Raw genomic sequence first — 14,858 nt, 5'->3', positions numbered from 1 at the left:
GAATTCGAAAGTAAAATTCTATGTACCGATTTGACAGAAAATGCTAGGAAGTTCTGCTCTTACATTAAATCAGTAAGTGGATCGAAACAGCATATCCAGACACTCTGGCATGATAATGGCATTGAAACAGAGGATGACACGTGTAAAGCTGAAATACTAAACACCTTTTTCCAAAGCTGTTTCACAGAGGAAGACCACACTGCAGTTCCTTCTCTAAATCCTCGCACGAATGAAAAAATGGTTGACATTGAAATAAGTGTCCACGGAATAGAAAAGCAACTGAAATCACTCAACAGAGGAAAGTCCACTGGACCTGACAGGATACCAATTCAATTCTACACAGAGTGCGCGAAAGAACTTGCCCCCCTTCTAACAGCAATGTACCGCAAGTCTCTAGAGGAACAGAAGGTTCCAAATGATTGGAAAAGAGCACAGGTAGTTCCAGTTTTCAAGAAGGGTCGTCGAGCAGATGTGCAAAACTATAGGCCTATATCTCTGACATGGATCTGTTGTAGAACTTTAGAACATATTTTTTGCTCGCGTATCATGTCATTTCCGGAAACCCAGAATCTACTCTGTAGGAATCAACATGGAATCCAGAAACAGCGATTGTGTGAGACCCAACTCGCTTTATTTGTTCATGAGACCCAGAAAATATTAGATATAGGCTCCCAGATAGATGCTATTCTCCTTGACTTCCGGAAGGCGTTTGATACAGTTCCGCACTGTTGTCTGATAAAAAAAGTAAGAGCCTACAGAATATCAGACCAGCTGTGTGGCTGGATTGTAGAGTTGTTCTCAATGGAGAGACGTCTATAGACGTTAAAGTAGCCTCTGGTGTGCCACAGGGGAGTGTTATGGGACCATTGCTTTTCACAATATATATAAATGACATAGTAGATAGTGTCAGAAGTTCCATGCGGCTTTTTGCGAATGATGCTGTAGTTTACAGAGAGGTTGCAGCATTAGAAAATTGTGGGGAAATGCAGGAAGATCTGCAGCGGATAGGCACTTGCTGCGCAGGGAGTGGCAACTGACCCTTAACACAGACAAATGTAATGTATTGCGAATACATAGAAAGAAGGCTCCTTTATTGTATGATTATGTGATAGCGGAACAAACACTGATAGCAGTTACTTCTGTAAAATATCTGGGAGTATGCGTACGGAACGATTTGAAGTGGTATGATCATATAAAATTAATTGTTGGTAAGGTGGGTGCTAGGTTGAGATTCATTGGGAGATTCCTTAGAAAATGCAGCCCATCAACAAAGGAGGTGGCTTACAAAACACTCATTCGACCTATACTTGAGTATTGCTCATCAGTGTGGGATCCATACCACGTCAGGTTGACAGAGGAGACAGAGAAGATCCAAAGAAGAGCGGTGCATTTCGTCACAGGGTTATTTGGTAAGCGTGATAGCGTTATGGAGATGTTTAGCAAACTCAAGTGGCAGACTCTGCAAGAGAGGCGCTCTGCATCGCGGTGTAGCTTGCTGTCCAGGTTTCGAGAGGGTGTGTTTCTGGATGAGGTATCGAATATATTGCTTCCCCCTACTTACACCTCCCGAGGAGATCACGAATGTAAAATTACAGAGATTCGAGTGCGCACAGAGGCTTTGTGGCAGTCGTTCTTCCCGCGAACCATCATACGCAACTGGAACAGGAAAGGGAGGTAATGACAGTGGCACATAAAGTGCCCTCCGCTACACACCGTTGGGTGGCTTGCGGAGTATAAATGTAGATGTAGAACATGGGTACAGTTTAGAAACTTAAAGGGCCATAAGAGTAATAACTAAAACTATCAGCAGGGCTCTTTTAAAACAACTGTTTTCAAAACCTGGGTATTCTCACTGCACCAAATGAGTTCTTCACTAATAGTTCTACACATATTCATGAAACAAGAGCCAGTTTCGGCTTGTATTTATCATGGAAAAACAAACAAAAAACTCAAAAAGGCGTTCTATATCAGAGAATAGAATTGTGTAATAAATTTCCCAAAGAAATGAAAAGTTTATTAAAATATGTCTACTTAAAACTGGCAGCTAAAATATACTTCGGCAGTAACACGGACTACACAACTGAAGGTTATTAGAGGACTCAGAGTAGAGGTTAATGACAAAAGGGGATAACTACAACACCAGTCACATTACTATGTTGTTGTTTTTGTGGTCTTCAGTCCAGATACTTGTTTGATCCAGCTCTCCATGCTATCCTTCCTGTGCAAACTGCTTCATCTCCAAGTACCTACTGAAACCTATATCCTTCTGAATCTGCTTAGAGTATTCATCTCTTGGTCTCCCTCTACAATTTTTACCCTCCACGCTGCCCTCCAATATTAAATTGGTGATCATTCGATGCCTCAGAATATGTCCTATCACTGATCCATTCTTCTGGTCAAGTTCGCCACAAATTTCTCTTCTCCCCAATTCTATTCAGTACCAACTCATTAGTTAAATGATCTACCCATCTAATCTTCAGCATTCTTCTGTAGCACCACATTTTGAAAGCCTCTACTCTCTTCTTGTCTAAACTATTTTATTGTCCACGTTTCACTTCCATATATGGCTACATTCCACAACAGAAAAAGGCTTCCTGACACTTATATATATATACTCAATGTTAACAAATTTCTCTTTTTCAGGAACACTTTCCTTGTCATTACCAGTCTATATTCTTCTCTACTTCGACCATCATCAGTTATTTTGCTCCCCAAATAACAGAATTCATTTGCTACTTCAAGTGTCACATTTCCTAATCTAATTCCCACAGTATCACATGATTTAATTGGACCAAATTCCATTATCCTCGTTTCGCTTTTGTTGATGTTCATCTTATATCGTCCTTTCAAGACTCTGTCCATTCCTTTCAACTGCTCTTCCAGGTCCTTTGCTGTGTCTGACAGAATTACAATCACTCCCTTCCCAACCACTGCTTTTCTTTCATGCCCCTCGACACGTACAACTGCCATATGGTTTCCGTACAAATTGTAAATAGTCTTTTGCTCCCTGTATTTCACCCCAGCCACCTTAAGAATTTGAAGGAGAGTATTCCAGTCAACATTGTCAAAAGCTTTCTCAAAGTCTACAAATGCTAGAAACGTAGGTTTGCCTTTCCTTAATCTATCTTTTAAGGTAAGTCGTAGGGTCAGTATGCCTCACACGTTCCAACATTTCTACGGAATCCAAACTTATTTTTCCTGAGGTCGGATTCTACCAGTATTTCCATTCATCTGAAAAGAATTCGTGTTCGTATTTTGCAGCTGTGACTTATTAAACTGATAGTTTAATAATTTTCACACCTGTCTTTAACACCTACTTTCTTTGGGATTGGGATTATTATATTCTTCTTGAAGTCTGAGTGTATTTCACCTGTCTCATCCATCTTGTTCACCAGATGGAAGAGTTTTGTCATGGCTGGCTCTACCAATGCTATCAGTAGCTCTAATGGAATGTTGTCTACTCCCGGAGCCTTATTTCAACTTAGGTCTATCAATGCTCTGTCAAACTCTTCACGCAGTATCGTATCTCCCATTTCATCTTCATCCTCTTCCATTTCCATAATATTGCCCTCAAGTACATTGCCCTTGTATAGACCCTCTATGTACTCCTTCCACCTTTCCGCTTTCCCTTCTTTGCTTAGAACTGTTTTTCCATCTGAGCTCTTGATATTCATACAGGTGGTTCTCTTTTCTCCTAAAGTCTGTTTAATTTTCCTGTATGCAATATCTATCTTACCCCTAGTGATACATGCTTCTACATCCTTACATTTGTCCTCCAGCCATCCCCACTTACCCATTTTGCACTTCCTGTCAATCTCATTTGTAGTCCTTTTTGCCAGCTTCATTTACTCCATTTTTATGTTCTCCCCTTTCATCAATTAAAATCAATATCTCTTCTGTTACCTAAGGCAGGATTTCTACTAGCCCTCATCTTTTTACCTACTTAATCCTCTGCTGCCTTCACTATTTCATCTCTCAAAGCTACCCATTCTTCTTCTAGTGTATTTCTTTTCCCAATATTTGTTAACTGTTCCCCAATGCTCTCTCTGAAACTCTACAACCTCTGGTTCTTTCAGTTTATCCAGGTCCCATCTCCTCAAATTCCCACTTTTTTGCAGTTTCTTCAGTTTTAATCTACAGCCCGTAACCAACAGATTGTGATCAGAGTCCACATCTGCCCTGGAAATGTCTTACAATTTAAAACCTGGTTCCTAAAGCTCTGTCTTACCATTATGTAATTTATTTGAAAACTCCCAGTGTCTCTAGGCCTCTTCCATGTATATACACAGTCTGGATCAGTCAATCATCCAGACTGTTGCCCCTGCAACTACTGAAAAGGCTACTGGCCCTCTTCAGGAACCACACGTTTGTCTGGCCTATCAACAGATACCCCTCCGTTGTGGTTGCACCTGCGGTACAGCTATCTATATCGCTGACGCACGCAAGCCTACCCACCAACAGCGAGGTCCATTGTTCATATTACTATATGTGATTAAAATGTACTGCTTTTACAAGCAAATGTGTATGATGGTAATTTCTTGCCATTCTCAAGTTCAATATCTCACTCACCATGAGGATGATGAATACGTTTTCCAGATGGACTGGAGGAAGGACGTGGGGTGATGCATGTTCAAGATCCCCGAGTCAGCAGCAACAGCGGAAAGGTCGGGGAAGAAGGCCAGTGTTCACTCTGTCTGCTTGCCGAGGGGGTCTCATCCAAGATGTGGAGGAAGCCCTGACGGCGGCAACAGAGAGCACTAGGTGCACCCGACTGCAAATTGTTGATCATGTTGGCACAAATTGTTGCTCGTGTCGGCACCAATGACTCCTGCCGTCTGGGTTCAGAAGCCATCCTCAGATCATACAGGTGGTTGGCGGAGTTGGTGAAGGTGGAAAGCCTCACTTGAAGGGTGGAAACTGACCTAACTATTTGTAGTGTCGTTCTCAGAAACAATTGCGGTCCTCTGGTTTGGAGCCGAGTGGAAGGCTTAAACCAGAGGCTCAGACGATTTTGCGGAGATCTGGGGTGCAAATTTGTCAACCTCCGCTATCGGGTGGAGAAATGTAGGGTCCCCCTCAATAGGTCAGACGTGCGCTATACGCAGGAAGTGGCTACAAGGGTAGTGGAGTACGTGTGGAGTGCACGTGTGGGTTTTTTAGGTTAGGGAATTACCTCCCTAGGCCCGACAAGATGCCTCCTGAGACACGACAAGGTAGCAATAGGCAACACGCAACAAGGAATGACAATATTAATATGGTAACAGTAAACTGCAGGAAAGTCTATAGAGACAATAGTCACAATGCCCTTATAGCAGTGGGGACGGAAAGTTGGCTGAAACCAGATGTAAACAGTAATGAAATTCTAAACTCAGATTGGAATGTTCACTGCAGACACAGGTTGGACAGTGACGGGGGAGGCGTGTTTATAGCGATTAAAAGCGCAATAGTATCATAGGAAATTGACGGAGATTCGAAATGTGAAATAATTTGGGTGAAGGTCACGGTTAAAGCAGACTCAAACATAGTAATTGTATGTCTCTATAGGCCCCCTGGCTCAGCAGCTGTTGTGACAGATCACCTAAAGGGAAATTTGGAAAATATTTCAAGTAGGATTCCCGACCATGTTATAGTTTTCGGTGGAGATTTTAATTTACCAGATATAGACTGGAAGACTCAAACGTTTATAACAGGTGGCAGGGACAAAGAATCCAGTGAAATTTTTTTAAGTGCATTATTTGAAAACTACGTTAAGCAGTTAAACAGAGAACCAACTTGTGGCGACAACATATTAGATCTTCTGGTGACAAACAGACCCGAACTATTTGAAACAGTTAACACAGAACAGGGAATCAGAGATCATAAAGCAGTTACAGCATTGGTGATTTCAGCCATAAATAGAAATATTAAACAAGGTAGGAAGATTTTTCTGTTTAGCAAAAGTGACAAAAAGCAGATTTCAGAGTGCTTGACGGCTCAACACGAAAGTTTTATCTCAAGTACAGATAGTGTTGAGGATCAGTGGACAAAGTTCAAAACCATTGTACAATATGCATTAGATGAGTATGTGCCAAGCCAAGATCGTAAGAGATGGAAAAGAGCCACCGTGGTACAACAACCGAGTTAGGAAACTACTACGGAAGCAAAGGGAACTTCACAGCAAACATAAACATAGCCAAAGCCTTGCAGACAAACAAAAATTACACGAAGCGAAATGTAGTGTGAGGAGGGCTATGTGAGAGGCGTTCAACGAATTCGAAAGTTAAGTTCTATGTACTCACTTGGCAGAAACTCCTAAGAAATTTTGGTCTTATGTCAAAGCAGTAGGTGAATCAAAACAAAATGTCCAGACACTCTGTGACCAAAATGGTACTGAAACAGAGGATGACAGACTAAAGGCCGAAATACTAAATGTCTTTTTCCAAAGCTGTTTTACAGAAGAAGACTGCACTATAGTTCCTTCTCTAGATTGTCACACAGATGACAAAATGGTAGATATCGAAATAGATGACAGAGGGATAGAAAAACAATTAAAATCACTTAAAAAAGGAAAGGCAGCTGGACTCGATGGGATACCAGTTCGATTTTACAGAGTACGCAAAGGAACTTGCCCAACTTCTTGCAGCAGTGTACCGTAGGTCTCTAGAAGAGTGTAGCGTTCCAAATGATTGGAAAAAGGCACAGGTCATCCCCATTTTCAAGAAGGGACGTCAAACAGATGTGCAGAACTATAGACCTATATCTGTAACAGCAATCAGTTGTAGAATTTTGGATCACGTATTATGCTCGAGGATAATGACTTTCCTGGAGACCAGAAATCTACTCTGTAGCAATAAGCAAGGGTTTCGGAAAAGACAATCATGTGAAACCCAGCTCGTGCTATTTGTCCACGAGACTCAGAGGGCCTTAGACATGGGTTCCCAGGTAGATGCCATGTTTCTTGACTTCCGCAAGGCATTTGATACAGTTCCCCATAGTTATTTAATGAACAAAGTAAGAGCATATGGACTACCAGACAAATTGTGTGATTGGAATGAAGAGTTCATAGATAACAAAACACAGCATGTCATTCTCAATGGAGAGAAGTCTTCCGAAGTAAGAGTGATTTCAGGTGTGCCGCAGGGGAGTGTCATAGTACCATAGCCATTCACAATATATACAAACCTTGTCGGTAACATCGGAAGTTCACTGAGGCGTTTTGCAGATGATGCTGTAGTATATCAAGTGGTTGTAAAAATGGAAAACTGTACTGAAATGCAGGAGGATCTGCAACGAATTGACGCATGGTGCAGGGAATGGCATTTGAATCTCAATGTAGGCAAGTGTAATGAGCTGCGAATACATAGAGAGAAAGATCCTTTATCATTTAGCTACAATATAGCTGGTCAGCAACTGGAAGCAGTTAATTCCTTAAATTATCTGGGAGTAGGCATTAGGAGTGATTCAAAATGGAATGACCATATAAAATTAATCATCAGTGAAGCAGACGCCAATCTGAGAGTCATTGGAAGACTCCTAAGGAAATGCAGTCCGAAAACAAAGTATGTAGGTTACAGTACACTTGTTCCCCCACTGCTTGAATACTGCTCACCGGTGTGGGATCAGTACCAGATAGGGTTGATAGAAGAGATAGGGAAGATCCAATGGAGAGCAGCGCACTTCGTTACAGGATCATTTAGTAATCGTGAAAACGTTACGGAGATGATAGACAAACTCCAGTGGAAGACTCTGCAAGAGAGACTCTCAGTAGCTCGGTATGGGCTTTTGTTGAAGTTTCGAGACATACCTTCACCAAGAAGTCAAGCAGTATACAGGGTGCTCCATTGACAGTGACCGGGCCAAATATCTCACGAAATAAGCATCAAACAAAAAACTACAAAGAACGAAACTCGTCTAGCTTGAAGGAGGATACCAGATGGCGCTATGGTTGGTCGGCTAGATGGCACTGCCATAGGTAAAATGGATATCAACTGTGTTTTTTTAAATAGGAACCCCCATTTTTTATTACATATTCGTGTAGTACGAAAATAAATATGAATGTTTTAGTTGGACCACATTTTTCGCTTTGTGATAGATGGCGCTGTAATAGTCACAAACATTTGAGTACGTAGTATCACGTAACATTCCGCTAGTGCGGACAGTATTTGCTTGGTGATGCATTACCCATGCTAAAATGGACCGTTTACCAATTGCAGGAAAGGTCAATATCGTGTTGATGTATCGCTATTGTGATCAAAATGCCCAACAGGCGTGTGCTACGTATGCTGCTCGGTATCCTGGACGACATCATTCAAGTGTCCGGACCGTTCGCCAGATAGTTACGTTATTTAAGAAAACAGGAAGTGTTCAGTCACATGTGAAATGTCAACCACGTCCAGCAACAAATGATGATGCCGAAGTAGGTGTTTTAGCTGCTGTCGCAGCTAATCCGCACATCAGTAGCTGACAAATTGCGCGAAAATCGGAAATCTCAAAAACTTCAGCGTTGAGAATGCTACATCAACAACGATTGCACCCGTACCATATTTCTATACACCAGGAATCGCATGGCGACGACTTTGAGCGTCGTGTACAGTTGTGCCACTGGACACAAGAGAAATTACAAGACGATGACAGACTTTTTTCACACGTTCTATTTAGCGACGAAGCGTCATTCACCAACAGCAGTAACGTAAACTGGCATAATATGCATTATTGGCCAACGGAAAATCCACGATGGCTGCGACAAGTGGAACATCAGCGACCTTGACGGGTTAATGTATGGTGCAGCATTATGGGAGGAAGGATAATTGGCCCCCATTTTATCGATGGCAATCTAAATGTTGCAATGTCTGCTGATTTCCTATGTAATGTTCAACCGATGTCATTACAAGATGTTTCACTGCATGACAGAATGGCGATGGACTCCCAACATGATGGATGTCCGGCACATATCTTGCGTGCGGTTGAAGCGGTGTTGAATAGCATAATTCATGACAGGTGGATTGGTCGTCAAAGCACCATACCATGGCCCGCACCTTCACTGGATCTGATGTCCCCGGATTTCTTTCTATGGGGAAAGTTGAAGGATATTTGCTTTCGTGATCCACCGACAATGCCTGACAACATGCGTCAGCACATTGTCAATGCATGTGCGAACATTACGGAAGACGAACTACTCACTGTTGAGAGGAATGTCGTTACACTTATTGCCAAATGCAGTGAGGTTGACAGACATCGTTTACAGGTAATCACGCTGTAACAGCATGCATTCTCCGAAATGATAAGTTCACAAACGTACATGTATCACATTGGAACAACTGAAATAAAATGTTCAAACATACCTACGTTCTATATTTTAATTTTAAAAACCTACCTGTTACCAACTGTTCGTCTAAAATTGTGAGCCATATGTTTGTGACTATTACAGTGCCATCTATCAGAAAGCGAAAAAAGTGGTCCAACTAAAACATTCGTATTACTTTACGTACTACAAGAATATGTAATAAAAAATGTGGGTCCCTATTTAAAAAAATGCAGCTGATATCCGTTTGACCTATGGCAGCGCCATTTAGCGGGCCAACCACAGCACCATCTGGTTTCCCCCTTCAAGCTAGACAAGTTTCGTTCTTTGCAGTTTTTTCATTTGATGTTTATTTCATGAGATATTTGGCTCGGTCACGATCATTGCTCCCTCCTACGTGTGTCTCGTGAAGAGACCATGAGGATAAAATCAAGAGAGATTACAGCCCACACAGAGGCATACCGACAATCTTTCTTTCCACGAACAATATGAGACTGGAATAGAAGGGAGAATCGATAGAGGTACTCAAGGTACCCTCCACCACACACCGTCAGGTGGCTTGCGGAGTATGGATGTAGATATAGATGTAGAAGTGTCCAAAGTGTGTGCATTGGTACAGTGCAAAACTATGGTTTTATTTTATTGCATTGGTATAGCGCAAAATTATGTTTTTATTTTATGATATTTGGTGCAAAACATCTTTGACTAAGAGAACATTGCACTGTAGGAACCAACAAAATGAGGACTTTTGTAAACCCTCATCGCCAGTTTTGATAAAGGCCTCATCATTAGTGCTGTGGAGGCCGAGTTGCCATTGCTGTTATGGTAGGCTGAGATTGTGAGTTCGTGAAACGGCTTCTGGTGCAGTACACTGCTAAGATAACTTCTTCCTGCCACTATCACAAACATATGCCCAGGGTCAGGTAACAAGACAGAAGAACAAAGGTTCTACAACAACAAATTAGTAACAAAGTCACACGAGTAAGTTAAAAGGCTTTACTTATCTTTGTGACTAGTTAAATGATTTAGTCTGCAACATTTACATGATCTATAACCAAGTGGGCAGGAGTTGCTCTTCTATCTTCTGAATAGGCTTCTGTCCGTTGTCGTTCGGTCATTAGCAGATTGTACTCAGCCAGCAATTGGTCGAAGAGAAGTCAATATCTTCATCCTCAGTGCCGCCCTTAGCACTCTTGGAGCTTGTGCAAGTGGGGAGTCCATGGCACTGGGGCCAGCTAGCATCTTTGAGGCTGTGGTGCTTTTTCCCTGGCCATGTCTTGTTCGGACGACACAGCACTGACTTCATATTCAGAAGGAGTGAGTTTACTCTGTCTGGCCACCTTTGTTTTGATTTATTATTTCAGACAAATGTGGTCATGGGAGGCCACCTACTCTATCCTCATATACATATATCCTGTACGTATGTATGTATGTATAGCGGAGCTGTTTATTTTCGTTGTATTATAGTCATAAACCCTGTTTCATTGTGAAACAATTTCTGCATGAATAGTACATAAACGAAATATATAGAAAAGTACACCAAAGAATCTTTTGAAATGTGGTGCTACAGAAAAATGATGAAGATTACATTGGTAGGTCAAGTGCCAAATGAAAATATGTTGAATCAAACTGAAGAGAAAAGAAATTTATGGGACGGCTTCACTAAGAGAAGAAATATGGTGAATGGACACAAATTGAGCATCAAGAAACAGTTTTGTTGGTAATGGAGACATATGGGGTTAAAGCTGTACATAGAGGGTGAGGTTTGAATACAGTAAGCTGATGTGGAGCGGAGCAGCCATACAGATATGAAAAAACTTACAAAAAATGTACTAGTGTGGAGAACTGCATCAAACAAGTCTTCAGACTAGCAACATACTATGGTATACAAACAAAACAAATACAATAACAAATACTTACCAACTACAGTTCCATCTTCTTTCAAATCATACAAAGGAGGCACAGTACATGAATTTACGTTATTAAATAAGTTTAGCTCTTCTACAGCAGCAGGTGGCAAATTACCAGCTGGATTCCCATCACTTATCTGCCCATCCTGTAAGAGATGAAAGCATAATTAAAATTGACTATCAAGATACCACTTACTGCAGACCTTTAAGGACAGGAATATGAAAGGCCCTCCCTCCTCCAAAGAAACACACAAAAAACAAAACAAAACAAAAAAAATTATAAAGAACTAAGAGGTATTTGCTGTATCTCTAGCCTTCAATAGCAAGGTTGACACCCTGCAATGTTCACCGTTAAAAATGCCTCTGGCAGCCCAGTAAGAGCTATCAGTGGACCATCATAAGACGCCTGGCTACTACGTCAAGGCAGAGATAAAACTTGGCACCATGTCACTGGAAGACACTTTGAATTGTGATTTGCTAAAATCTCTACCTCACTTACACCATTCCTGCATGACCTGAATGTTTACTGTATTTCAATTGTAATAACTTTTGGATTGCTGTTCTACGGATTACTGACAGATGTCTTGGCTGTCTGGATTGTCCTCTTGGTGTGTTTTACAATTTACAATGACCAAGTGGGGACTGGACTTGTGAACTATCAAATGATTTCCGTGTATCCATTCTTTCCGTATAATAAAGAGTGTGCTGCGCTGTAGCAGGTGTAATATTGGTGATGAGGACTCAAACTTAAGAGTGTGTGTGAGGACTAGAGACTAAGTTCAGTGATCATGGATACAGAATTCATGGGCTTGTGGCAGCAATGGCTACAAGTTCAAATCTAACACAGGCACGAAAAGAAGAACAACAAACACAACAGCTGCAACTTCAAAAGTAACACCAGGCATGACACGGAGAACAACAGCAACAACAGCTGAAACTTGAAATGTAATATTAGACAAGGTAAGTAGAGCTACAAAAGCAAATTCTGGAACAGCAGCAGCAGCAACAGCAGCAGGAACAACAACAACAACTACTACTACTACTACTACTACAGCTAATCTAGCCAGAACAGTATCCTCCTCCACCACCACCACCAATCAAGCCATAGAAAAGACTAAGACTGAAACTCATGCTACAGACGTTTGTAGCTCCACTTCGCAGTGGGCAGCATAATCAATGTTGCTAAACTGAATGCCCTTCTTCTACTCCCCCTCAAATACTATGTCTTCTACAAAAATTATGTCCTCTCAATAAACGTGAGTGTTTATATTTGTCTAAAATCCATAGTTCACTCTCTAAGCCTGTTGGCTGAGGATGACACAGTGTTCGGTTGGTACCACTGGGCTTCCCAAGGCCCTTTCGGATGGAATCACAGTCAGCTAAAGTTTTCTGCAGCATGTCACTACTTAGGAACTAGCCCAGTGTTAGTAGGATTGTGAGATGATCTCAAGTCCAAAACAGACCATCTACTGCAACAAGACTTCCTCACACCCAGCACTTCCAGTCAATGGACAACACCAGGTAGTGCTATGAAAATCACATGGCTCCCTAAGTGTCTTTACTGATTTTACATCAACTATAAATGAAGACTCAGAAAGTGAAGTCTATCAATTCCATGAACAGAAGGGCTCATGTCAAGACTATCACCAACAGACAGTACTTCTGCAAAATTGATCTGTCTGAAGCATATTTAAAATTAGCACCAATTTATGATTAGCAACACTTCATTTAGATTGTACAGATAAACCACATTGCGTTTTATAATTGCTAGTGCACCAGTGATTTTCCAATAGGTGTTGGAGCAGATAATTCAGTCAGTTATCTAGATGACCTTTTAGTAAGCTGCGCTACAAGAGAGCAATAATTAGCGAACTTGCATCTGCTGTTCCATGCACTAAAACAAAATCGATTGAGGTACAACCTATAAAAATGTGAATTCTTTCAAGATCAAATGAAGTATTTTGGCAACATATTCAGTTGTAAAGAACTACAACTGACTCAGCAACATGTGGAAGCCAAAGGAAAAATCCAAGTGCCTACAAATTTAACTCCTCCATTTATTTACCACCAAAATAAATTACTGAACAAAGTTTATACCAAATGCTGCCCAACAAATCTACTTAAGACTGGTACAAAATATGAACAGTCACAGCAGCGCCAGGAGGCTTTTCACAAGTTAAAACAGTATCTAGAAGTTTGCTCCTTTTCTGACAACCTAATATCCATCAAAACATCTTACCCTTCTCCGCAGATATTCAACTCACTGTCTGATGACAACACATGCTAATGCCGATGTCCTATCCACACTATCTAAGGAACCAAATCTCACATCTGACTCTCGAGAAACACTGTGCTTCCAACAGATCTCTAACAAAAATCCCTCCAAGAGTTACCTGCCACTGCATCTGTAATCGTGAAGGAATCAGCTAAGGTACCCTCACAAACAAGCTACAAAACATGTTCACCAAGGCTGGCCAGAATGACTCCTACCCCATTCCTCTCCATAACTCTGCACATATTTTCCCCTAAAAATAGTACCCAGATGGTACAGTGAGATGGTTTTTTGTGTGTGTGTGTGTGTGGGGGGGGGGGGGGGGGGGGGGGAGGGATGACATCAGATGAAGACAACTGCCAGGTGGTCACTCTCCTGCCACTGCATCAGTGTGTGTCATACAGTTCTTGCATGCTGACCACTGAGGAATGGCATGCATGAAGGCACAAGATGGCATGCCTACTGCCCCACCATCATGCAGGACATTCGATAGGGCATCCACCTCATGCAAGATATGCATGTTGACTCTATCAGCACCTTTGCGATGGCTCAGTGCCTAACCAGCTCAGTAGTGCCCATGGGAACAAGACCATGTGGACTTCATCAACTCCTTCCTCAGGGAGATGTATCTCATCGTCATAAATTCATTTTCCAAGCTTTGTTATGTAGTTCAAAAGTCAATGGGTAACTGTAAATGTCCTGTATGAACTACTCGCCACTGAAGAGGTTCCAGACACATTAATTTTGGACAACTGACCTCAATTTTTATCTGGTACATTTCTGCTTTCAGAAAAGCATAATGCACCTGACGACAGCACTGTTCCAACCAGCCAAGTGATTTGTCCACACCCTTCAGTTGCAGAAGCTGTCAGTCGCACCCAAGACTGGGATCCTGACCCAGTTCCTGGCCTCATAATACAGGACGACAGTGATACAGGGGCACACTCCTCACAAAGAAAACCAAGGGGAGATGTAACCATGTGAGGGTCGTCCGCTAACATCTGGTACAAGGAGAGTTGGAGGGCACATTTAGTGCGAAGGACCAAAAGGCAGGAGCAGTCCAGTAAAATACGGATCACTGTGAGAGAAGCCCCACAAAGGGTGGTGCGGCTCATTACAGAGAAAAAAACCATGGTTCAACCTGCTATGCACAATACGAAGACAGTGCATGATGGCAGATTCCTGTCAGAAGAGGCTGAGGGAAGAACATCACATGGTGGGAGTGCCCTTAATCACACACAGTTTATTAGACAGGGGAGTGCAGCACCCATAAGTTGGCCAACAACTGAGTGAAAAAGAATTTGATGTGAAGCCGGTAATTGACTCCCAGAAGGGTCACAACAGCAAATATGTCCCCCCCCCCCCCCCCCCCCCCCCACCACCACCACCACCACCA

At 41.9% G+C, this 14,858-nt stretch overlaps 1 protein-coding gene across 1 annotated transcript in view; it reads right to left on the bottom strand.

Annotated features, from left to right (window-relative positions):
- The window catches only part of LOC124786866 (ATP-dependent DNA helicase Q4), a 145,525-nt gene that overhangs the window by 96,716 nt on the left and 33,951 nt on the right, over nucleotides 1–14,858 (bottom strand). The window contains exon 4 of the mRNA XM_047254296.1: nucleotides 11,201–11,336. Within this exon, the coding sequence (XP_047110252.1) occupies nucleotides 11,201–11,336 (136 nt within the window). The remainder of the gene's footprint in view (nucleotides 1–11,200; nucleotides 11,337–14,858) is intronic.

Source organism: Schistocerca piceifrons, chromosome 1 (genome assembly GCF_021461385.2).
Source record: "Schistocerca piceifrons isolate TAMUIC-IGC-003096 chromosome 1, iqSchPice1.1, whole genome shotgun sequence".
Classification (NCBI taxonomy): domain Eukaryota; kingdom Metazoa; phylum Arthropoda; class Insecta; order Orthoptera; family Acrididae; genus Schistocerca; species Schistocerca piceifrons.
Note: the sequence above shows the minus strand (reverse complement) of the source record. Positions and strands in the feature narration are given on the sequence as shown.